At 34.7% G+C, this 23761-nt stretch overlaps 4 protein-coding genes across 9 annotated transcripts; 2 read left to right on the top strand and 2 right to left on the bottom strand.

Moving 5' to 3' along the window:
* The first annotated feature begins 488 nt into the window (after positions 1–488).
* On the top strand, positions 489–3089 carry LOC111286114 (putative N-acetyltransferase HLS1-like). Its single transcript, XM_022875915.2, has 2 exons — positions 489–942; positions 1088–3089. The coding sequence occupies exons 1-2, from the start codon at positions 769–771 to the stop codon at positions 2048–2050; spliced, it is 1137 nt and encodes a 378-aa protein (XP_022731650.2). The 5' UTR covers positions 489–768; the 3' UTR covers positions 2051–3089.
* Positions 3090–6217: 3128 nt separating this feature from the next.
* LOC111285955 (zinc transporter 6, chloroplastic-like) lies at positions 6218–8713 on the top strand. The gene is made up of 2 exons (XM_022875680.2): positions 6218–6948; positions 8269–8713. The coding sequence occupies exons 1-2, from the start codon at positions 6292–6294 to the stop codon at positions 8581–8583; spliced, it is 972 nt and encodes a 323-aa protein (XP_022731415.1). The 5' UTR covers positions 6218–6291; the 3' UTR covers positions 8584–8713.
* A 2467-nt stretch (positions 8714–11180) lies between these two features.
* LOC111284646 (RING-H2 finger protein ATL64-like) lies at positions 11181–12435 on the bottom strand. Its single transcript, XM_022873437.2, has 2 exons — positions 11381–12435; positions 11181–11224 (listed from the first exon to the last, which is right to left on the bottom strand). The coding sequence occupies exon 1, from the start codon at positions 12313–12315 to the stop codon at positions 11497–11499; it is 819 nt and encodes a 272-aa protein (XP_022729172.2). The 5' UTR covers positions 12316–12435; the 3' UTR covers positions 11181–11224; positions 11381–11496.
* A 684-nt stretch (positions 12436–13119) lies between these two features.
* Positions 13120–23065, bottom strand: LOC111284644 (6-phosphofructo-2-kinase/fructose-2,6-bisphosphatase-like). 6 transcript variants are annotated; one of them, XM_022873434.2, is made up of 23 exons: positions 22600–23065; positions 22432–22495; positions 21693–21988; positions 21191–21352; positions 20660–20839; positions 20468–20563; positions 20160–20258; positions 20042–20071; positions 19764–19817; positions 19046–19099; positions 18887–18964; positions 18367–18458; positions 18230–18287; positions 18053–18127; positions 17477–17524; positions 16883–16980; positions 16543–16618; positions 15990–16052; positions 15770–15861; positions 15461–15529; positions 15299–15362; positions 15133–15198; positions 13120–13802 (listed from the first exon to the last, which is right to left on the bottom strand). In XM_022873434.2, exons 1-23 carry the CDS (start codon positions 22789–22791, stop codon positions 13782–13784), a joined length of 2127 nt encoding a protein of 708 aa, XP_022729169.1. In that variant the 5' UTR covers positions 22792–23065; the 3' UTR covers positions 13120–13781. The 6 variants fall into 6 exon arrangements, with proteins under 6 accessions (XP_022729169.1, XP_022729168.1, XP_089618012.1 ...); XM_022873433.2 differs by having other exon boundaries at positions 13308–13835; XM_022873432.2 differs by lacking the exon at positions 13120–13802 and adding an exon at positions 14384–14633.
* Positions 23066–23761: the final 696 nt, after the last annotated feature.

Here is a 23761-nt window from a genome sequence, read left to right as displayed (position 1 = left end):
CGATTTAATTAATTATGTTGATAGCTGCTAGCCATGCACTCTACGGCGAACACGCACCCTTCACACCCGAAGAAATAACAACTCCTTTGGGTGAAATGCATCTTTCACCATCACTTTGGTTCAAATAATTAATGTGATGTTAATTCGTTAACTATCCTAAAGCTGCATGATTAGATTCTAAGATATTTATTTTTTAATTAGTAAGATCTCGTTTTATATATGAAATACTATTAAAATTATGTATATACGCATCGAAATTAATCTAAATTTAAGCTTGAAGGAGTAATGGTTTTGATGATTAAATGAATCGGAGTTGGCCAACACCATTTTAGGAGCTTAGGCGTGCACAATGGCGTGAGGCTGAGGTTATCCTAACGTGGATTGGCTTAATTGAGTTTAAGAATGGCAAAAGACAAAGGACAAATTGAAAACACATCTCCGAACTTTATTAATCACCTTTTATATAGTACTATTATTTTGTTTAATTTGAAGGCCTAGGTTGATGTTGATGATAGACAACATTCCAAAATTCCCCACCCTCCCCTCGTTCCCCTCCTTATAAATAATGACCAGCATGAATTTTCTAGCAAAGTCTTCTTGTGGCAGTACGGGGCAGCTACCAATCAAACAATAGTTTGCTACATGTTTTTTACTCTCTTCCCGACCCTTCCTTTTCTCTCTCATTGAGCTATCTTTTTTTTCTCTTTATATATATCAAACACAACTCTTGAGAGTTTATGGTGGGAGTTTATTGAAAATTATTATAGAATGGGATATGGGGAGCTTAAAATACGAAGCTATGACGCCCAGTATGATAGAGCTCGAGTGGAAGATCTCGAGAGAATGTGTGAGGTAGGTCCAGCTGAGAGAGCGTTTCTCTTCACAGACAGTTTGGGTGACCCCATATGCAGAATCAGAAACAGTCCGATTTACAAAATGCTGGTAACACTATTTTCACTTCTCTTCTTTCTACTTACTCTTTCCTTTCCATTTTAGTTTATTTTATCTATATCATCGGACCATTATTTATCATATATATTGATGTCTTGTCGAGAAATTAAACAGATCATTTTATTTTTTATGTTAGGTAGCCGAGCTGGACAGCCAGTTGGTTGGCATCATCCAGGGCTCTATAAAGCTTGTAACATTTCATAACCTTCCCAAGAATCTAGCCAGGGTAGGCTATATATTGGGCTTAAGGGTTGCACCCCTTCATCGGCGACGAGGGATTGGCTCGAGCCTGGTGATCAAATTGGAAGAATGGTTCATTGCAAGTGATGTTGATTATGCATACATGGCCACAGAAAGAGATAATGAGGCATCGTTCAAGCTCTTCATAGACAAGCTCAGTTATGTCAAGTTCCGGACCCCAGCCATTCTGGTAAATCCCGTTAGCCATCGGATGTGCCGGATATCATCGAATGTTGAATTAGCAAAGCTCAAGATTGAAGAAGCTGAATCTCTCTACCGTAAATTCATGTCTTCAACGGAGTTCTTCCCAAATGATATAGGCAATATACTGAGAAACAAGCTAAGTTTGGGAACTTGGGTGGCTTATCCGAGAGGTGAATCATGGGGGGGAGTTCCTAGTAGTTGGGCAATGCTTAGTGTATGGAATAGTGGGGAGCTTTTCAAGTTGAGGTTAGGGAATGCACCTTTATCTTGTTTGATGTACACGAAGAGTTCAAGATTGATCGAAAAGCTTCTTCCGTGCTTTAAATTGCCGGCCATGCCAAATTTTTTCCATCCATTCGGGTTCTATTTCATATATGGAGTGCATCGTGAAGGTCCATTGTCTGGCAAGCTGGTGCGGACCCTGTGCCAATTCGTGCATAACATGGCTTCAAAGTCTAAGGATTGTAAGGTTATTGTTACAGAAGTCGGAGGCAGCGACACATTGAGACTTCACATCCCGCATTGGAAATTACTATCCTGTCCAGAAGATTTGTGGTGCATAAAGGCTTTGAAAAATGAAGAGAGAAACAGACTCCATGAATTGACAAAAACCCCACTAACAAGAGCTCTTTTTGTAGACCCAAGAGAGGTATGAACAAAAGAAATCCTGACCCCTTTTGCCTGGCCTGAGCTAAACCCCAACTCATGTATTCCTTGACAAGTCCAATCCTTCTCTCCTGGTGGGGGCTTTTCTCTTGTTCCTTTCACATCGGTGACACAAAATCTCTAAAGATTTCCTTAATTAGGTGCCACCCTCGGTGTCCTTGCTTGTAAATCATTTTTGCACCTCATGATTCCGAATAATCAAGCAGCTTTGTGGTCCAATCCTTGTCCCTTCTGCCTTTGGTAAACATTTTATCTGGACCCTCCTTCCCTCTGTCGCGTCGCATACTGTTCCCCTCCCTAACATGCTACTGTTAAAGATTGAGGGAATCTCATTATCAAGAAAGAAAAAATCTATATATAAACTACATATCAAAGTTGGCCTTGTGGCGTTACTATGAAAATTAGGCCCCTTGATGTTTTAAGCAAAACATTTCCTAGTCAAAGATTTCGGCGCACTTCTTTCTTTGTTATGTTATAGCATTTTCGGGTGAGGAAGATGTCAATCTCACATTAATCTTGAATACGGCATCACCCCTTTTGAGTAACTCTAGTTTATTCAGAAGGCACAAAGTTGGTTTGGGGTTTAGGTCGTTTGTCAAATCGATGAGACCATGTTTAGACAAAGCAGCACGAGTTAGGTATCTCTTTCTCCTACCAGCGTCGTTGCCACTGTTGATTCCATTTCGTTCAAAACCCATGTGTGCCAATACGGACTTGGTAACTAGGCAAATATTAATGACGATGATGATTTGATCCTCATTCGGTAAAAGCAGAGATGGGGCACATTGGCTGATCACTGAGCGAACATCATGCAGCAAAATACTTTGACTAACTCTGCAAAGAGCCATTTTCTACTCGGTAAAAGGCATTTTACATATAAAAGAAGTTACTTCCATATAATATATATTTTAACAACATAAGTTATTATGTTACATTTTTTTTTTGTGAACCAGTACTCATCAGCTTGTCTTACATCAAAACTATGTGGGCTGTTTTTTTTTTCAAAGGTAGTACATCGATTTTCTTCTCTGGCCAGGGTACTTGATTACATTGCACAAACAAATGCGTGACCAGAAAGCATTCCTCGTTGAAACTTAATTTAAAAAATCTACCTTGAGATTATGACCAAAAATATTAGAGTTGATGTATATGATGGTGAACGATAATATGTATAATTAGTCATAGAGGGAATGAAAATCAATCGAAATGGGTGATCTTGAGAGCTTCTAGTATTGCAATTTCCTCTAGTACCTTTCCTTGACAAAAGTGCTAGGTGCAAACTTTTCTAAAGCACATTAAAAGAGTGGGTTAGACAGGCTGCACTAAATTCCTAGCTGTTATCTTCATCAGTTGATGTAATTCGTTGTTGAACTTAAGGCCTGGAAGGGCTTTCATACACGTCAGCTCATGATGGGAATTAGATTTATATAAACTTAATAATTTCAATGACATAATTTAATATTTGACTCAACGATTAGAGCAGTAAGTCATGATCTCTTATTAAAAAAATTTTAATTCTCTCATTTCCTAAATAAATAAATCAATGGCTTTGACATTGCAGAATTAAGGTTTTTTAAAAAGGTATTCATTTCTATATGATCTTAATGATGATCACAATATTATAATTCCATATGAATTTTTCATAGAAAACTGTCCAATGTAAGCTTAAATAGAAGCTGCTTAACCGAAGAGCTTAATTGTCTCTAATGAGATTACTGGATTGTGCTGATTATAATTAGCATTCTAATGAGACTACTAGCTTAATTGTCTCTTCAATTAGATTTTATTTTGGTGTGATCACTCTCACAATTCCATTGAATAAGTTGAGTGCCATTGAAGGAGGAAGACATTATCAATTAAATGTTTCCATGTACAGGAAGTGAGCAGAGACGAGATTGTTTGAATAATTTTCTTAGCACTAGTACCATGCATGATCGATCAGGGAAACTAAAGCTTCAAAACAGTGAAACATAAGAGATAAGGCATCGTTTTTCTTTTGCCCTTCTTTTGCCGATGTTTCCTCAATTTGTCTCATCGTTTGGTTCACGAATTGCGGTCGTGCACGAACAAACCCCTCCTTTTTAAGTAAAAGTCGTGCAATTATTATTAGAAAAAAGCTCGGTTTGGAATTGCAAATGCATTCCGCTTTGTCTGATCTCCTGGGTTTCCTTTTTACGGCACAGGGAAAAATGATTGGGGTTGGCCCAGACCTTTTTGCTGTCATGGGCCCAGGTTTATTTTGACTTTATATAACTTTAGCTTGAAAGAAGCGTTGGGCTTTTGTGATTTGAAGAAGATCAATGATCAGGGGGGTGACCCAGTACTATCGATTTGTCACTGTCTGAGCCAGCCTTATATCCCCCATAAGTAGCTTGGTTCTCAGTGGGTTCACTCTAGGGAGAATAGTTTGTGTTTCTGCTTATTTTTCTTTTGTTCTATGCCTTTCCATTGTTTCTTTCTGTACCAAAAGTTTTAGACAGAGGAAAACTAAACATGCTTCACAATCTGCTTGACAACTTGAAGTTGTCAGCAAGATTTGTTAACATAAGCAAAAAAAATTTTCGTGATTATTTCAAATATTTTTAGATAGACTATTTTTTTTTTTTGCAAATAAATTAAATCTAGAAATAAATAAATAATTGCAAATATCAAGATTTGAACTTTATACCTGCTAGATTTCACTTTTTATGGATAATTGTATATATTTAACTAACTAATTAAATTTCAGATTTAAACAGATTATTTTTTTTAAGGTTACAATCATTATTAAGTATTAAATTTATATAATTAATTGAACAATCAATAATCAAATTATAATCAAATTAAGCAATCAACTAATAAAATAAAATATATCTAAATAAGTAACTCACACACCTAAATCTTAAAAATTTTAAAGTCCCCTTCTTAATACTAAACAGATGTTTTAATTATTCCTTAAGCTTAGTTCAAATTGGGAGAGACAGGATAAGGGTTCTGTTCTGTCTGAAATTTAGTGGATTTCATTATATGGGCCATCTGCGTCTTATCTTGTACACTTATATTTGGGCCACGGGGCATCAATTCAAGACTCACAAAAATTCAATATGAGAAAAAAAAAAAAAAAAACCCACAATCTTTTGAAACATTTCATTGGTAAAGAGATTTTCAATTGGTGAAAAATCCATATATTCGTCTAAAATAAGAAATTAATTATATGTTCCATTTTTACTTGATTTTTAATTTTTATTGTTGATTTTTTTTTTTTTTTGTTATTGCACCAAACTGAGTCAGTCATTTTATAAGTAATAAGGAAAATGTTACTGTTCTCATTGAATTGGTTATTTTTGGAACCAATAAAAAGATAAAACACCTAATTTCAATGGTGGGAGTTTACTTTAAAAACATAGAAAAATGGTGTAAAGTTGACAATATATAACTATACAAAGTCATCTTCCATGAAGGAAAAAAAGTGAAGTTCTTTATAGTATTACTTATATTCATATTTCCCAATGACAATAAGTTATTGTCTGGGCTTGCATGAATTCCATGGACTATATATTTTGTTATAGTATAAAGTTGTAAGATTTAAATGGCAAAAAAGCATTGCTTCCTATGTTTCTTTTGACAAATATAAACATAATAAAAATTACTTGGAAAAGAAAAACTTTGTAGGATATTCCTTTTTTTTTTTCTATTTTTATTTATAAGAGCTATTAAAATTTCCTTAATAAATTTAAGCAATTATAATATTACAAAAACTTAGAATATTTCATTCATAAATAGGTTTTGAATCTCTTTTTCTCGTATCATAAATATTACACGAGTCCATGCAATATAAAAAAAAAAAAAAAAGACCATTCCACTGCACAATGCTGCTTTCAACCTAATTTTCTCTCTACAAATCCACGCAAAAAGCAAAATGCAAATCACACTCATCAAACATCCATTTTCCAACCCAACAATCAACCAACCATAAAACTCCAACTATACTAAAAACAAACTAAATATATATATAAAAAAAAAAAGATAAAAAGTTCGTACCACTACTACTAATATACGACGCACAAGAAATAAGAAAATGTCCTTCATTAAAAATCACACGGCATTTTCATATGGGGTTGGGCCCCATCAACCCCACCCCTAATTAAATCATTAAAATTTTCCTTCAGTCCACTTCGGACCACACACACTGGCTTCCCAGTCTGCCCTTGTTCTCTCTCTTCTCTGTCTTGTTTTCGTCCAGGGGTAACCATGGTTTCGTGCGCGAGCGACACGGCTCGAACGCTCAGCTGCAGGGACGGAGCAGCAGCGAATCACCTTAAGCTCATCTCACTTTTAGTAATCTTTTTCACCAGTATCATCGGCATATCTTCCCCTGTCCTCTTGGCACGTTATTTCCATGGCAAACCTGTTTACGACAAGGCAATTTTAATAATCAAGTGTTTCGCTGCTGGAGTCATCCTTTCAACCTCCTTGGTCCACGTCCTCCCCGATGCGTTCATCGCCCTATCCGACTGCCAAGTTGCGTCTCGTCATCCGTGGAAAGATTTCCCTTTCGCCGGGCTCGTGACTTTAGTCGGGGCTCTGCTGGCTCTCTTGGTGGACTTAACGGCTAGCTCACACGTGGAGCACAGTCATAAGCCGAGTGGAGATTATTTGCCGGTGGGAACACAGGATGGAACGGTGGCAAAGAAAGTGGGGAATAATAATTTGACGAACGAGGAATTAGTTAAGCTAAAGCAAAAGTTGGTTTCGCAGGTTTTGGAGATTGGGATAATTTTTCACTCGGTGATAATCGGTGTGACGATGGGGATGTCTCAAAATCAGTGTACGATCAGACCACTGGTTGCTGCACTCGCGTTTCACCAAATCTTTGAAGGCATGGGCCTTGGTGGCTGCATTGCTCAGGTAACTAAAAAAAATAAAACACCTATACACTCCCCTTTGAATTCAAACGATGATTTAGTGCCTTTGAGGATCATTATTTTTTTGATAGATTTGGGGATTTCTTGGTTACGATGGGCTGGCCTACTCTAAGAGTTACTATTTTGATTATTGATTATCATTGACACTGGCTTGATGGGATATTCCAAGTAGAAGTTTTAGAAATTTTATAGGAATTTTATAGCTTATTATATAGGAATGGGATTAGCAGATTCCTGGCCCTAAAATTATTTAGGGCAAGTCTTTACAGAATAGTTTTAGGTACTAAATAGTAATGAGAAAGTTTCGACTTCCTCGTTGATTAATCTGACGGCTGAAAATTAAAAGGGTAGCGTGTGGGGTCAGAATCTTGACGCAAAGGCAGTCTCAGTTGTAGCTTTCTAGGTCGGTTGTCTTTTACACCATGCACAAGTCCTTTCATTAATTAAAATTTAAGAAAAAAAATTGTAGCAAGTGCATACTAGTATTTTCAAATTATTATTATTATTTAATATATGGTTACTGGAATTTGTTAATTTTATAAATGGAATTAAAATATTGATATATTTTTTATTTTTTTAATTTTTAAATATATCTTAAAAGATATGATTCAATGTTACCTTACAAATATATTTTTTTAATTATCACATTTATCATGATATACATGCCTGCAAGATAAGAATATAACAGCCTAAAATCTAAATACAAAAGAGGATTTCGACGATGACAACAATTTTCAAAATTTGAGGTAACTTTCTACTTCAATTACTCGATATTTTTTTACTTGTTCAAATTGATTTGCTTGCATTTTATCCACGTTCGACTTAAAAGGAATTTGAAATCATCAAATTACAATCGATTTTTTTACGAGATTTTATATATTATCAGTGAATCAAATAATGATAATTTATTAATGAAATGAATCAGATAATAACATGTCATTAATGAATAAATTATTTTAATTTATGTATATTTATTTTAAGAATTGATATTTATTTATTAATTAGTTATCATCATCTGATTCACTGACAGTGTATTTAACATATATATTGATAGTATATCAAATATAAATTTTTTTGTAAATTATATTTTTATGAGTAAACTTAAGGTATTAGTTAACAAACTACCGGTGAATTATTTTAGAAACCTCACAAACGGGATTAATAGTTAATAGTATTGGTGTACTTCAAGATGGCCAATTAATAAAGGAAATAAAATATGGGAAAACACTAATAAAGCAAGAAGAAGTTATTATGCATATTATTACTTGATGCTATGAGGAATGTGATATGTGAATGATTTCAGGCCGGTTTCAGCATGGGAACAGTGGTATACATGTGCTTTATGTTTTCAGTGACGACCCCAATGGGAATAGTGTTGGGAATGATAGTATTTTCAGTAACGGGATACGACGACAGTAGCCCTAGTGCCTTGATAATGGAAGGTCTGTTGGGTTCGCTTTCATCGGGTATTCTCATTTACATGGCTTTGGTTGATCTCATTGCCGTCGATTTCTTCCATAACAAATTGATGGGTTCACAAACGTGGTTGAAGAAGGCTTCCTTCATTGCCCTAGCTCTTGGCTCTACTTCTATGTCTATCCTTGCACTTTGGGCTTGAAGGTTTTATGCTGACCTTGTATCTTGAAAGTAAATTCCATATCATCATATGACGAATCCACATGTGATATTGTCTGTCACCTATAGTTTTGCATTTAGAATATATATAATTAACTGCAAACAATTTCTCACGATTGCGTTTAATAATCTTGTCGAGCAAGAGGTGAGGGACTGAGAGTGCCTTTTTTTTTTTTGAAGTTATTAGAAATTAAATTATGATCATTAAAAAGAGTAAAGGACTTTATCAAGTGCCAATATACAATAGCGATTGAAAGTGCTTTTTGAGGTGTGGAATCTTTTCACACACACGATTTGTTAATATGTATATATGAAAGAGTCCTAGTCGAATACAATAGGTCAGAATTGGTACATGGGAGAGACGTGTAATCCACTTTGCACTTTACAAACTTCTTTGATTTGCTAGCTATGATTCCACTAAGAAAAGTAAAGTGAATTATACATGCATACATGCATGCATGCATGGTTGAGATATGAGTGCAATGCTAGTAAATTCATAATCAGAAAATTTTATTGAGCTTTTTTTTTTTTTTCAATTTTTAATGAGTTAGTTTTTGTCTAATTATTGTAAATATGCCCATCAATCTTAAAGGCTTAAACCAACGTTATTTCTTTACCAAATTTAAATAGGGATTTAATTAGTAAGTTATAAAACGATTGAGGTTCCACTTGAAAGGTATTTGTACGCATGCATTTCTTATATTGAAAATTTAGAAGATCAAATTCAAAGTCACATAATTAATAGATGATTTTTCCTCCTACAGGAGTGAGGAGACTTAATTTTGCAAATAAACATGTAGATAGTATATGATGGAAATTTAGATGGAACAATAATATTGCAGTTTATCAATCTTTTCTTTTCCTTTATGGAAAATATCAGGATACTATAACCTGCGTTGATCTCCAAACAGGGAAGCTTGTAAATAGGAGTCTTTGTTTTTTTTTTTTTTTTTTTTTTTCTCTTCCTATGACAAGGAACAGCTTGACGGATCCCAGGCACCTGTGTCAATTAATTAACCCGACCTCAGAGCCCATATTTTAGCGATCTATACAAAAAAAAAATAAAGGAAGGGGTTTTATTCTTATTCTCTATCCGGAGGGAAGCTACTGAAAAAGATCAACCAAATCTCCGTGCTTTTATATATCTCGAGGGTTAATTTGGTTTCAAGACAAGACTCTGAATTCTCTCTTTGGTCACTAAGTGCACTTCTTGATGATTACAGATTTAGATGCCTCGTAAACCCACTGCAAATCCAAGTAATGATAAATTAAAGCATGCGTAATGACAGAAATCCAGCGTTCCTTAAACATGTAATGTTGGGCCAGATAGGCCTAATATGTTTTTGTTTCAATGCAAGGTGCTTCCCCTATTCTGACCATAAAAAAGAGCACAAAGACAAACAAAATTAACCGTGATGGTGATGTTTGTCTTTCAGTTACTGCAATTAAGGACGCTGCTCTGCTGCACCAAATTAGACTCTGAAGCGGATGCTTTGATGCAAAAATGTAAAATAATGCAATAGTCTTGCAAACTGCAGCTGACTCCATTGTCTGGATACTCCATCAGAAAAATGTTTTACAGGATTCTGCACGCATGCATGTGCGAAAGAAATTGTCATAAAGAATTAAATATACATTTATTTGATTGAAGTGTAAAACGTATTGGTTCGATTCACCCGTCTAGAACAAGATCCATCACGAATAATTACCACAGGCTAGAGCCTGAATTCTCCAAATAATGAAGAGAGTATCATTTGAGTTTTGATCGTTTATGGCGAGGGTGGGAACTGCCTTGGCCAGTTATGTTGGATTAATATGGATCGGGTTCCCATTATGGACGGACCCTCCAAATATATCCAACAATGTCATATGCTTAGATTTTTGCGTTGGGATTTTTAATTAGCTTGAAACAATTCTTGACATGTTTGCATTTGGTACAGCCAAACCAAAAAAAATTGACTTTCATGCTAAAAAATTTCATTATTTCAACTTTCAAGCATTGCTAAAGTCGAGATAGCAGTAGCGCGGAGGACAATGAAGTGAATTTAATGGGCCTGAACCTGATGCAAGCAAGGATTGCTAGTAAATATGTGTTGCAGTTGTTTGACCATTTTGTATCAACCAAAAGGCAGCCAAGACTTTTGTCCTCACCTAACATGATTGGTTGATAAGGCACAACAACAATGACCAGAAAGCAAGGAAGAGCGTACCAAGACTTCTGTCCTCAACTCAACAATGTCCCCAATTGCATTCAGACAATCATAGACTTTCGAGACCCACATTTTGGTCATCAATTATATCACTTTGTAGCAACCAAAAAGCAGCTACTGCTCAGTCCAGATTAATGTGTTCATTTACATGCTCCATCATTATCTCTCTTTAAAAAAAAAAAGTTTTCAGAGTTTTTAACCGTAAAAGTATTGATTTTATAGTTAAGATTTAATGCCTGCACATGAAATCCTTAATACCATCTAATTTTACAGGTAGTGAAAAATGAGAGGTTTAAAGAAGAAGACTGTAATTACACAAAATTTACTAAACTGTTGTTTCTTCATTCTTGGTAAATTTACCAGTCAGATCGTCTAGTCGAGGAACTAGTGTGAATGTGTGATGGAGGTTATGGACTGGTTGTACATTTGGATCAATATCATGACCAAGAAAAATTTCTCACGTCAGACAAGGAATTGATAAGTCAAACTTATAATTAAACCAGCAAATGATTAATGCCTAATAAAAAGCTTGTAATAAATGAAATGAACTAAAATTATAGTTTTAATCACCTGGCCCAATGAGAAGTCGGAGAAAGATGATAACAAGTTCCCAAGAAATCTATACAAAGCTGTCTACAAAGCGCTGGTATGAAAATTACCAGGGAAAGAACACTCTTTTGTCTTTCTCAAACCTCAAGCTCACTGGCGCTGGATGAGGGGAAAACTTTGCGCTCTGATCTGTTCCTACTCAACATTCTCTTCAAAGAGCAACCCAGGGAAGATGACAGAGTAGTCAAAGAAGAAGAGGATGCTGAACGATTATCATCATTGGCAGCCGCAATTTGTCGATTATTATCAGTATCGGATAAATCTGTCAGATTGTCCAATCTAGAGTTTCCATCAATCATTCCAATCTCACCGTTCAATAATTCTCCCATGCTCTCCGGATTAGAACTCACTTGAGAATCTGCTGAAATAACAACTGAAACCTTATCATTATCCAACACAGGAGTTCTGCAAATAGGGCAATTTGAGTGAGACTGCAGCCACATGTCAATGCACTCCACATGAAAACCATGCCCACACTTAGGTAAATTTCTACCAACATCGTTGTCATCAAATGCGCTTAAACAAATAACACACTCTAAACCATGCTTGTATTCATCCATTTTGTAAACAAACAATGGAATGGATGAAATGACGGACGAATCGAGGCCCTTTGATGAGGAGCTCGTAAAGGTAGTTTCAAAAGCGGATGCATGGAAATGGTGGAACCGATCAGGGCGGAAGACGTGAGATACAGACATGGAAGAAGATCGACTTCTTTGGCGAGCTTGAGCCAAGAACCATTTGGCGTAGACATGGAGAAGCAGCACAAAAAGGATGACAAGAAGCAAAGATATGACCGCAGCAAGCATTACATTGCCATCATAGGAGGAAATGCTGTTGAGGAGATGAGAAAATGGGTTTATGCTGTGTTCTGGAGAGTCAACCGAAACTGACATTTTCAGGATGAGAGCAACCGTGCAAGGTTGAATTTGGTGTAGTAAAGATAAGAGATGTGAATGTGATAGAGATGGAGAGGTTTTTGGTGCGATGGAAGTTATATGGTCATTAATGGCTGAACAAGAAGAAAAAGAAATCAATGGAATCTTCTATATATTAGGAAATACTTACGTGGAAGTCAAGTTGTTTTATTCGGGGATTAAGGGCCTACTTAAATAACCAATAAAAGTGATTTCGATAAAATTGATTATTTAATAATAAAATTGATTATTGTAATGATAAAATTAAAATTAATAGTTATATATATATATATATATTTGGTTGTAAAAGTAACAATAATGATTGAGATAAAATGTAGTAAAAAAATAATTATTAAAGATATTAAATTAAAATTTAAGCATAATAAATTTATTTAAAGTTTAAATATAATAATTTAGATTAAAGTTATTTATTCATACTAATTTAAAAATTAATAATGTTTATTTATTTTATTATTTATGTAATTACTTATTTTAATTAAGTATTTAATTATGAAGATATTTATTTATTTATTTATTATAATAAAATTTATTTATTATATTGAATTAACAAAGTTATTTAAAATTTTTTAATTAAAAAATCAAAGAGAAGAGCAAGTGACAAAAAATCCCTGCAATATATAAGGGTTAAAAAAAAAAAAAAAAGCATGGGTAAAACTAAAAGATAAAGTTGCGATTGGAAGAAAAATTTTTAATCGGACCTAATCCAAAGACAAATTGAAGGTATGACGCGGTAGATTTGATTCAATCTCACTTCATTGACTATGTATTTGAAAATAAAAATAACTTTCTTATTGCTAACTACTGCACCTCACTAAAGATCCAAACCAAGCCTAAATTGTGGAAATTCTGCCCTTAAACATTTGAGTGCGTTAGTCAGCGAGACCAGCTCTCCTTCTTTCTCTCCTTTTTAAAGTAATAATGTATATATTCACATAAATTAGTGTAACAACTAAGTCAAAAGAGAATCCCATAATCCAAGGGGCAAATGAGAGTCGTACATAGGGGAGAAAAATGTTTGAAATGAAGGACTCGTGAAGGCGACGGCAGCTGAGGAATGGGTTATCGCCTTATCGGATTCATGTGACTGTTTTAGGGATCCCAATGCCTAAAACAAATCTTTTGTGACTTTTAATTTAATCACATTACTTGCAATTCCACTTCTTTTTGTGTCTTTTCTGCTACATAATTGGAAGGGCAAGAAAAGTAGGGTCACCGAACACAACTGAGGGCGAGGGGTTCTTTTTGGTTCAGGGATCCCATGTGATTCCAACCAGACAGAGCTTCCTTTTTGACTCCATAACCTCAAGTCCACTGATAGAAACGATGACTTGCTCAGCTTCCACCTCTTTTTGCTGCATCATTTCGGGTAAGTTATCGAACTTTTGTGCCAGTAGGCTCGTGACTTCCTTGGCCCAAACCCTCGCCTACGTACCATTGCTGCGAGGCTGCAACGCGGTGGATTCCTCGATTAGTTTTGGCTAAAATAATAATAAAAAAAGCTCTTAGATTTATCACTGTAAAAAAATAAAAGTTATATATTTTTATTATGTTCAAATAAATCTTTAATTTTTATTTTACACTAAAATAATCTCTTAAACTTTACTTATTTTCAAAAATTTTTTTAACATAAATCAATCTTTTATTTGAAATAAAAATATACATAAATACAAATAAAAAATAATAACTTACTTAAATACAATAAAAATATAAAAATTTATCTAAATAAATTTCTTAGAAAAAGTTATAGAGTGAGGAGCGTTCCCAATCTACGGTCAAAATATACTACAAGCCTAAGAGGAAATTTACATTAAATTTATTGACAGTCCATAAAAAAACAGCTGATTATAAGATTTGAACTTGACCCTTACAAACAAAACAATCAAAATTACCAACTCAATCGAATTCCTCACATTCCCTTAATTCGGCATGGCATATATATCAAACATATTTTCATGTTAGAATAATCTTCATATAGAAAATTAGTCACATTTTATGCAGATGATGAGTCATTAGACATTTTATGAAATTGTTAAAAGAAGAACTTACATATTTTACTATTAGTTATAGTTAATTTGTTATGACAGTTACATTATTGCTAATGTTACATTTTGACAAAGAATTGAAATAAAATGAATGAAAATTTCATCTTAATATTTGGGCAATCCAATATCAAGAAAAACAAATTTCTTAAAGTGCGTTCAATCCATGAGTTTATATCTTTTCTCCTGAACGCCTGTTACACCCATTTGTATTTCTATAATTGTATGAAGTGGCACCTGCAAATTGGAACATGTATAATTAATGTTTAATTTTATACTCAGAAAGGCAAAACTCTAATAATTCATCCTAGCTTTTTTAGCTTTTCCATTCGATTACAGGAAAATCAAGAAAAGCCTAACACTGTTTGGAGGGAATGGGAAAGATGTGAGGGAAAAAAAAAAAAAGAATGCATGATTTGTTTACAAAAAGAGAGGAAATGCGCTTAAAAGGTCACCCCTCGCTGATACCAACCATGGGCACTCTATCCCATGGTAAAAATCATAGTAATGATTCTATGAAACTTGCATATGAACTTTATCTTTCCATTTTAGTGGATCAGAGATGAAGTTCTATCGATGCACCGTAAAAGAAGACAGGAGGGAGTATCATCTTTTTCTCCTTTTCGAAAAAATGCATCTCACATGCAGAAAGCACAGAAAAAGAAACAATAGATCATGGTCACCCGCAAGAACAAATATGTCAAGACACACCAATTTCAACTTGTCTATTAGTTACCTCAATGTGAGGAATTTCTTTGAGAGGCCTATCAGCGAAATAAGCATATAATGCTCTCAACACAGCCTGCAAAATGAAACCACTTACAAATCATTCAAGATGTATACAACCACAACATCAGAATCAGAAATTATATAAAGCACAAGTTTTTGCTGTTAAATATAACCTGGTGAGCTATCACTACAACTGGTGCTCTTTGTCGCTCAAGCTCAATAATTACAGGTTCAAGCCTGCATTAGTGTGGAAAGTGAATTCTATCTCATAAGTTAGACTCTAAAATATTCTTTACAAACAAGTAAAAAATTCAGCATGTTGAGAAACTCTAAACCTTTGAATAACATCCAGATAAGATTCTCCACGAGGATAACGATATCTCAACTTGTCTTTCTGTCTAGATCTATAATAATAATAAGATATAATTATCTAAAACTGCAGTAAAGAACAATAAAGGGAAGGAAAAAAATAAGATCAGTACATGCTTTTCTGATCCAACACAAGTTCTGCCATATAGCACCATTTTAGAAGGCCAATAATCAGAAAAGCTTATTAACACCATTAAATACAAGACTTTTGCGCATTCAACTTTCTCAACCCACGAGAAGAGAAGTAGCAGGAGGATGATAAGGGGAACACTTACTCAAACTCCTCTGGCATATTCTTCTTTATTTCTTCATAAGTCATTCCATCACATACTCCAGCGTTAATCTCATCAAGTGCACGCCATTGTATCTAACAAAAGTGCGAAGAATAATATCACTATTAGCATACAAATATATATTTACTTCAGCTGCCAGATGGCTGGAATGTGAACAAAGGGACTGAATAAGTTACTTATTTTTCTATGGTTTCACACTAACCTTGGGAAATCCAACAATTGGACTTGCTGTCAGAATTGTTCGCTGCAGGGTGCTGGTCCATATCTAGATTACAACAAAATCACAAAAATTGTATACTCAATTATAATGGTTATAGATTTCCATTTTTCTGTACATACTTCATTATAGTTCTTATGACATGTCAATGAGTCTGCACCTTTTTAAGTATTGAGGGCAACGCTGCAAAACATATAACATCCATACAATTTCACATCTTCAAACCATGAAGACAAAATCCAGATCTTTGAGATACAATTACTAATTGATCTACAGTTTGGCAGTATTTTCTTTTCTTGAATTTAGAACAATAATTTAGCAAGTGCTGCTATCTCAAGAAAAAGAAATAACAGCTAATAGGCAGATAACTCCACTACTTAAGTACATAAAAGCAGGCTTCTAAAAGTGAAGAAAGACCGGGACAAATAAGTGGGAAGAAGGGGCCAGTTTAAAAGCATTGAATTCTAAAAGTGATAAACTTGCTTGGGGTATAAATATAAACAATTAAACATTGACCATGAGAAATGTTCGAACTTACAGAAGCAGCCCTTTCAGATTTCAGTCGCTTCTCAACAAAGTTTGCGAGTTTCTTTGCATAAATTTCTCCAGTATCACTGTAGTAATAGGAAGCAAAATTCTCTGGAAAGTTAAAACTGGAGTACAACAACTTATGTTGAACCAACATTCACGTTGAAATCAGAAACATAATATCAAAGACATGAGGATTTCTCTCATGACAGGGAATTTAACCAAAAATTGATTAACATAAGCATATGTCTGCCAAAAAAATTAATCCACAGAAGACTAAAACAAATATACAGAATACAAATTGAAACCACTTATTATATAATGCCATTACAATCAGTATAAAAGGCTACCTTAATACACTGTCACCACCAATTCTGCCTCTAACATTATCACAACTCTCCCCATGCCTGGTAAGGAATATCGGGCGAGGGGTGAGATGCGTATTAACCTGCAAATGGTAATATGAGAGAAGTAAATGTAAACATTAATTCAAGGACCAGTACTGAAAATGGTAAATGCTCAGAAAGCATTTAAGGTTCAGATATGTCCCTAGAGAAAATGGACACTTGTGACATGAGTAATCTTCAAAAGAGATTCATGTACAAATCACAAAGGTCAAAAGGTGCCTTCCATGTCTTGCAACACAAGCAAGACAAAATGCAGGTGCCTAATGTTGTCAATACAATTCCACCATGACTTGATATGTGACTCATGATTTAAGCATTATCAAGAAGAAAAAAGAACACTTGAGATAGATGTAGGAAAGAGACACTTCCAAAGTTTTTAAAGCTCCAATTCATAAGAGCTCTAGTTCCTTCACCCCAAGAAGTTTTGAATCCAATATAACAAAGAGGAGGAACTGAGAAAAGGGACTTAATAACTATAGTTGATAATGCTGTTGCCCGACGATATAATTGGAGCACATTTCTTATTTTACAACATACCAAAAAAAAGACAATTCGTCCAGGAAGATAGCCGCTGATGTTGTTTACCTGAATCAAGTTAAAAAATATAAAATTCTTAGATCAAATTGTAAAGCAATTGGACTATCTTAGAAATTTCAAAATGAGAAGAGGTAAACATATAACAATAGAGACTTTCAGGAAAGAAGAAACAACAGATATGCTAGAAAGACTTTAAGAACAACAATGCCATTCATAATGGCAAACTTCTCCACATATTGGCAATGCAAACAAGACAGGACCAAATACACAAACTACTTTCAATTAAATCTACAACAAGAAAGGGACTAAAACAATAGAGACTTTCAGGAAAGAAGAAACAACAGATATGCTAGAAAGACTTTAAGAACAACAATGCCATTCATAATGGCAAACTTCTCCACATATTGGCAATGCAAACAAGACAGGACCAAATACGCAAACTAGTTTCAACTAGTTCTACAACAAGAAAGGGACTAAATACACCATTTTTACGCCTACAATAAACATTGATCCCACAGGCATATGCATGAAGCACAATGTAAATATAAATGAAGAAGAAGAAGAATTAAACTTAACTTGTATTTGTCCACCATGCCCACTAGCCATATCAATCATTTTGATGTAAGACCCTTCTTCAACTGGTTCATAAACCTAGTAACAAGAAGCATAATTGTGCACCTTAGCATGATAGTAAGCATCCAAAAGCATAAATGTTTACAAAGAACAACTACAAGAAGCAATTTCAGGAACTACCCTTTCATAATTAGCTAATCGATTTCTAAAGTCTCGTAATCCAGCATCAAAATCTGGCCTGCAAAACCAGATTGATAACTTAAGTACAGAAGTTTTCATCAGACCAAGAAGCAAAAAGTTATTGAGAAGAGCCTCACTCTTCTGCATAGTCAGGGCTTTGTTGAATTTTAAGGCGAATGTTTCTTTCAATAATCCGTTCATCATTGCATATCGATTCTAGAAAAATAATCTACAATCAAAAGCAAGAAAAATGTATTAGAATTCAAAACTAGACATATCATACTCTAGATAAATCTTCATATTTCAACTGATACCATCAGCCAATACATCACATTTACATCTGTTAATCATGCCTCCAATAAAACAGCATATACAGGATCAAGAGTCACTCACAATACAAGCATCCCCCATCAGGCGGTGTATGCAGTTCTAACCAGCCTAATTAAAATGCATTAATTCACTGTCCCAAATATTTGTGCCAAGCCACATAAATACATCGAGTATATTTCCCCAAGTAACCCCAAAAGCAATGAATCCTGCCCTATGAATATAATCATTTTTCTTTTCATCTGCAACATATCATACATGCTTCATCCAACAACAATATCAGTTCTACTAAGGATACAGTTAGCTGGTTCTTTTCTGTAATCACAGTACCTTACATTTTCCTTCAGCCATTTTCATCAACATATTCCGTCTACTCCTGCTACTGTTAGTTGCATCAAAGATTCCAACCTACATTTAGAAGGGATTTAATAAAAACAATTAGTCAGCAGAACAAGGAAGAAAACAATTGTCACATATCAAAGAACTTACCTGGCCACCTTCTTGCATCCAAGCTATCATATCATCCATTGCCAGGGCTGCTACCTAGTAGCACGTGATATATTAAAACTATGTACAAAAAAGAAGGTTAATATGGGGTTACTATTAACCAATCATCCAAATAAAAACCAAATTCATTAGTAACAGCATCTTTGACAAAGGCAATTTCACAATTTAAGGGATGAAACCCAGTGTTTAATAGAAAAGGAAATTAAATCATGTTGCATTTAGTGAATTATATCCAGAAATTGCTTTGAATCATGCAATTGCTTCAAAACCACCTCCAATATTTCTTTACCTAGTGATTTTTATTCTTGTGGTATTGCCTACATTTATTTCATTTAAGTAACTTCAAGACAAGTTAGGAGTATTTTTTATTCAATATAAAAGGAAAAACATATTCAGATTCTACTTAGCTGCCATAGAATGTTTCTTCAAAGAGTTTAATGACTAAACTTGCTCATGAAAAAAAAATCCAATTCCAAATCTACAATCTTTTACAGAACATTAATAATCAAAATTGCCCCCCAATTTAAAACCAAATATGAGGAATTTCTAGATTCAGCAACACTAAGAAATTAAATATTCATTTAGTCCATATAAACCATTAATTAAACCACTGACATAAATGGCATCAATTTGGCCAGTTGAAACAAACCACTCAATTCTGAAAGTCAAATAAGGACAAGTCTCTTCTGTGGACCCTCACCTCATTACGTGCCTCCACGCCTTCAGGATTGTCTGCTCGGAAAAAGTCAGCAGTCTGCATTAAAGGGTGCATCACCAATCAAAAATCATTCCAGAAACATACAAATAACTTGTGCAATATTCTATTTTAGTTATCAATTTATTAGATAAAGCCAACAGAAAGTAAGTCTTTATCAAGTGAGTTTGTTAAACTGCAAAGCAACCGGCATAAAATTTTACTGACAGCATCACATAAGAAGCTCCCAGTTGATAAACTCAAACAAAGGGGTTCAGGTTTACCTGGTTTGTACCATGTTTGAGCCGCCGGTACTGTTATCGACAAAAAAAAATCAAGTTATTCTTCTTTCATTTAAAATGTCAGAAAGCAAAAAGGGCATTCAAGGTAAAGCGCAAGAACCTTCCCAACATTAAAATGCTTAGTATCATGTCCCAACCAGCGAAGATATCTTGTAAGTTTAGCAGCAGTAAAGGTCTTTCCTCGAGCTGGCAAACCAACCTGACAGTCAAGCAACTAATTAGAACCACCTATTCTTAACAAATTGAATTGATTCTTCTTCAAACATGTTGAATGGTGATAGTTCTAGAATATGAAGAAGGTCAAATTTTTAAGTCTAAATCTCACCAATTTGACAACTAAATTATGGTAAAGTTGGAGAAAGACTATGAAATCTAACATGCTGACCAATTACTTATGAAGAAGAATACCAGGACAATTGCTAGATGTCTATCCTCCTTTGGTCCAAGCATCTGATCAGCTACAGCTGCAGCTGCAACAGCTCCAGCAGCTGCTGGCATCGAATTCTAAAAATCAAAGAAAAAGAAATAAATATAAGAATACCACCTGCAGAGAGAACAAGTCATACTTTACTAGGATGAGGAAATATATTTCATCCAAACCTTGGTTTCAGAGTCCAATTTAAGATCAAAAGTAAAAGTAGTTGCACTCATGGATTTGACCAGCCTGGGAGATCCAACACCCCTGTCCACAAAGAGCCCCCTGTGACTATCTTGCTTTTGCAAAGGTGAAATGGTCACCACAGATTTTGATTCAACCATCCCAGAGACAACCTCCATCTCCTATGAAATAGTAAGTACATTGCATTAGATGCAAACTACTATAAAAATAAATAACAAGGTAACTTTTGAAATAATTTTTCTGCCTAGTTACTAGTAAGTGAGCCATCTATGGTGGAATGAGAGCAACAATTTTCTTCTTAATATATCAATGCATTTACCTCTTATGTTTGCCATTACATTTAGAATTAAGATTCAGGTGCATTAAGCAATATGTTTCTAAAAATTAGACAGCATGGAATACCAGAAAATTGTGTATTAATATCCTTAAACTGATAATGTGTAAATAATCCTTTTCAAGGCGCATAACACAATCTAGTTTACACATTTGCACGATGAGTTACCAAGATAAACCTTTAAAGTTGCAGGTCGATCAACAGAAACGCCGGTGAGGGCTAGTGACCGTGGAGTTTCTGCCAGGTTGGCTGCATAAACCAGACCTGAGTTCGCAGAAGTGGACGGAGCAGGCACAACATAATGCTCAAGGTCAAGCTCCAAACTGGCCGCAGAGCCATTCTAAACAATAAAACACAGAAATTTTTATGTCCAAGTACATTAACAAACATAATACTCAATAATCAAGGCAAAGCTCCAATCTAGCTGAAGAGCTATTCAGTGCAACAAACACAGTAAGTTTTATCTTGAAATAAATAACAACCATTTTGGAAGTTTGGAACAATGATTCACAATAAATAATTTACACAAGAGATGGTCTTTTCAATTTGGAGCAATGATTCATAATAAATAATTTACACAGGGGACTGTCATTTCAATACATAACCACAGATCCAATAGCATGTCTCTTAAAAATAAAAGATTTTTTTTATAAAAAAAGCAGGGGGCAAATAGGTCATACCTCCAGACCTGCCTCTGGCACTGCATTGATGCTGACATCAGGAATTCCACGAACAGTTGAAGGCCGGAGATTGTCTTGATAAGCTCTCCAACTAGCCGCAAGGTCAAACGGCGAAACCCTGTCAGCCTTAATGAACACCCGATACTCAAGAACCTCCTCATTATCTAGCCTAAATAGTGCCAGCCTTGCATCCCCTTGTAAGGTACCCCCAGTGAGGAGCCGATTTGGGCCCTCCTCAACAATACAAGGAGCATAGCCATATTTAGGCTTCAAGAGGAACTTGAAATCCAAAGTTTCTACATTTAAATGGGTAAAACACACAAATAAATATAAACTTCCACGAACCTGAAGTTGAATGAATCATTTGCCAATAAAATGCTAAGATTCACTTTAGCTTCTATTTTTGAATCAAACAAAAAGTAAACAGAAAGTAGCAAAAGTGGAAACCAAACAGAGCCTAAAAATTTTACATCACAAAACCCAACCAAGCCAATACAGTAATATCTACCTTTGGAAACCCAATTCTGAAAAACTTAAGGAGGCATAGTACACTAGAATGTATTCATTCAAGAGAGCAAGAATTTATTCAGCCTTAGCAAAAAGTTGAATTGAACCAAATGGTGAGTTAAACGATGCTCTAATTCCCCCTAACGCTAATAATCTATCAGTTTTCTCAGCAACCAAACAAAACATAACCAAAATGGAAAACAAAAAGAGTGTCAAAACTAGCACACTTTACCGTGATTAGGAGGAACAACAAAGCTCAATTCCCACATTGAAGCCGATTCACGCTCCATTGAAAGCTATTAACATTCAAAAATTAAATTAGAAAATTAAATATATATATATGGAAAATTTAATTCGAAATAAAGAGAATAAAGAGAGAGAGAGAGAGGAAAAAAAATACAGCTTTAGAGGAATCCCAAGAGCCAACGATAGGAACGGAGCCATAAACATGAGGAATAAGGTCTCCTTTCTTCTTGTAATTCTCCATCTTCAACGAAACGTAAAGTTGACCGCCAGCTTGGTCAAGGCTCTCCTCTCTTTCTTCCCCTCCATGCGACCCTCCCTCCGCGTTCCTCGATGCTCCCGTCCCCATCCAATCTTTTCCCCTCCTTTTCGTTATCCTCTTCTCTAAAACAATATTAAATTATTAAATTATTAAATTATTCTTCTTGGTTCAGCTGCTTCCATTGTGATTCCTCTTGGTCGAGTTAAACAGTGAAAAATGGTAAATTCTTCGTTTTTGTTCTTTCCTTTCGCTGTTTGGATGGATAAGAAAGAACCTTTAGAGATGCAAGACGAAAAAAGAATAAGAAGAGATGAGATTTTTTTTTTTTTTTCTCTTTTTTATTCTTTTAATTTTTGGCTTTGATGAGATCGGCATGTCCACTGTCCACTTCTGGGCCAGGGGTTGGTTTGGGCCTTAGGGCTTAGATACCCCTTTGCTTTTATGTGATATGCTACTCGCGCTTTCTCCATTTAACACCTGCACTTCTTAAAGAAGACTGACAGGTGTCGACAAATAATAGCGAGTGTATATTGTTTCTTCAAGTCATGGGAACTGGAATGCATAGTTGGACAGTTGCATTGCCTGGGAGTTATCGCCTCAGGGTGGGTGAGGGAGGCGCCGATTAGATTTGCAGTCAATTCTTTCCTACCAATCATTTTCTGCCACGTCATATTCGTAGACCTCTTTCCTAATATAATAGTACTTTTTGTGTTTTCTCCTTGCTAATATCAGCTTGAGACTAAATACAGTATAGATCAGCGCCTTATATTAAAAATAAAATATTAAGACAATTGTTAAGAGTTATCACGATATAGAGTTTTTTTTTTATTATGTAGTTTTAAAAAAATACTATTAATTATGGGTTTTACTAAAGACATTTTTTACAATTAGTAATATATTATTTATTAATAATATTTTTTATTAAATATAATAATTGAAAACTTTATTCATGACTCCATATGTTATTTTAACAATAAGATTATATTAATAATTAATTATCATAATCTTTTAAAAAATATCTCTAATGTTATCTTAATTAAATAACACAAATAACCAT

Source organism: Durio zibethinus, chromosome 6, assembly GCF_047325235.1.
Source record: "Durio zibethinus cultivar Kanyao isolate XHJ-2024 chromosome 6, ASM4732523v1, whole genome shotgun sequence".
NCBI classification, from domain to species: Eukaryota; Viridiplantae; Streptophyta; class Magnoliopsida; order Malvales; family Malvaceae; genus Durio; species Durio zibethinus.
This window is presented reverse-complemented; position numbering and strand designations above follow the sequence as displayed.

Excerpts from the sequence above, each read along its gene's own strand:
- LOC111286114 (XM_022875915.2), top strand. The coding sequence starts at position 769 with ATGGGATATGGGGAGCTTAAAATACGAAGCTATGACGCCCAGTATGAT. Across the intron at positions 943-1,087 it reads GTCCGATTTACAAAATGCTG|GTAGCCGAGCTGGACAGCCA; the intron begins GTAACACTATTT and ends TTTTTATGTTAG.
- LOC111285955 (XM_022875680.2), top strand. The coding sequence starts at position 6,292 with ATGGTTTCGTGCGCGAGCGACACGGCTCGAACGCTCAGCTGCAGGGAC. Across the intron at positions 6,949-8,268 it reads TTGGTGGCTGCATTGCTCAG|GCCGGTTTCAGCATGGGAAC; the intron begins GTAACTAAAAAA and ends GAATGATTTCAG.
- LOC111284646 (XM_022873437.2), bottom strand. The coding sequence starts at position 12,315 with ATGTCAGTTTCGGTTGACTCTCCAGAACACAGCATAAACCCATTTTCT.
- LOC111284644 (XM_022873432.2), bottom strand. The coding sequence starts at position 22,791 with ATGGGGACGGGAGCATCGAGGAACGCGGAGGGAGGGTCGCATGGAGGG. Across the intron at positions 16,619-16,882 it reads GGTGGTGACAGTGTATTAAG|TGATACTGGAGAAATTTATG; the intron begins GTAGCCTTTTAT and ends CTATTACTACAG. Across the intron at positions 15,199-15,298 it reads TTGTAGTGATAGCTCACCAG|GCTGTGTTGAGAGCATTATA; the intron begins GTTATATTTAAC and ends TTCATTTTGCAG.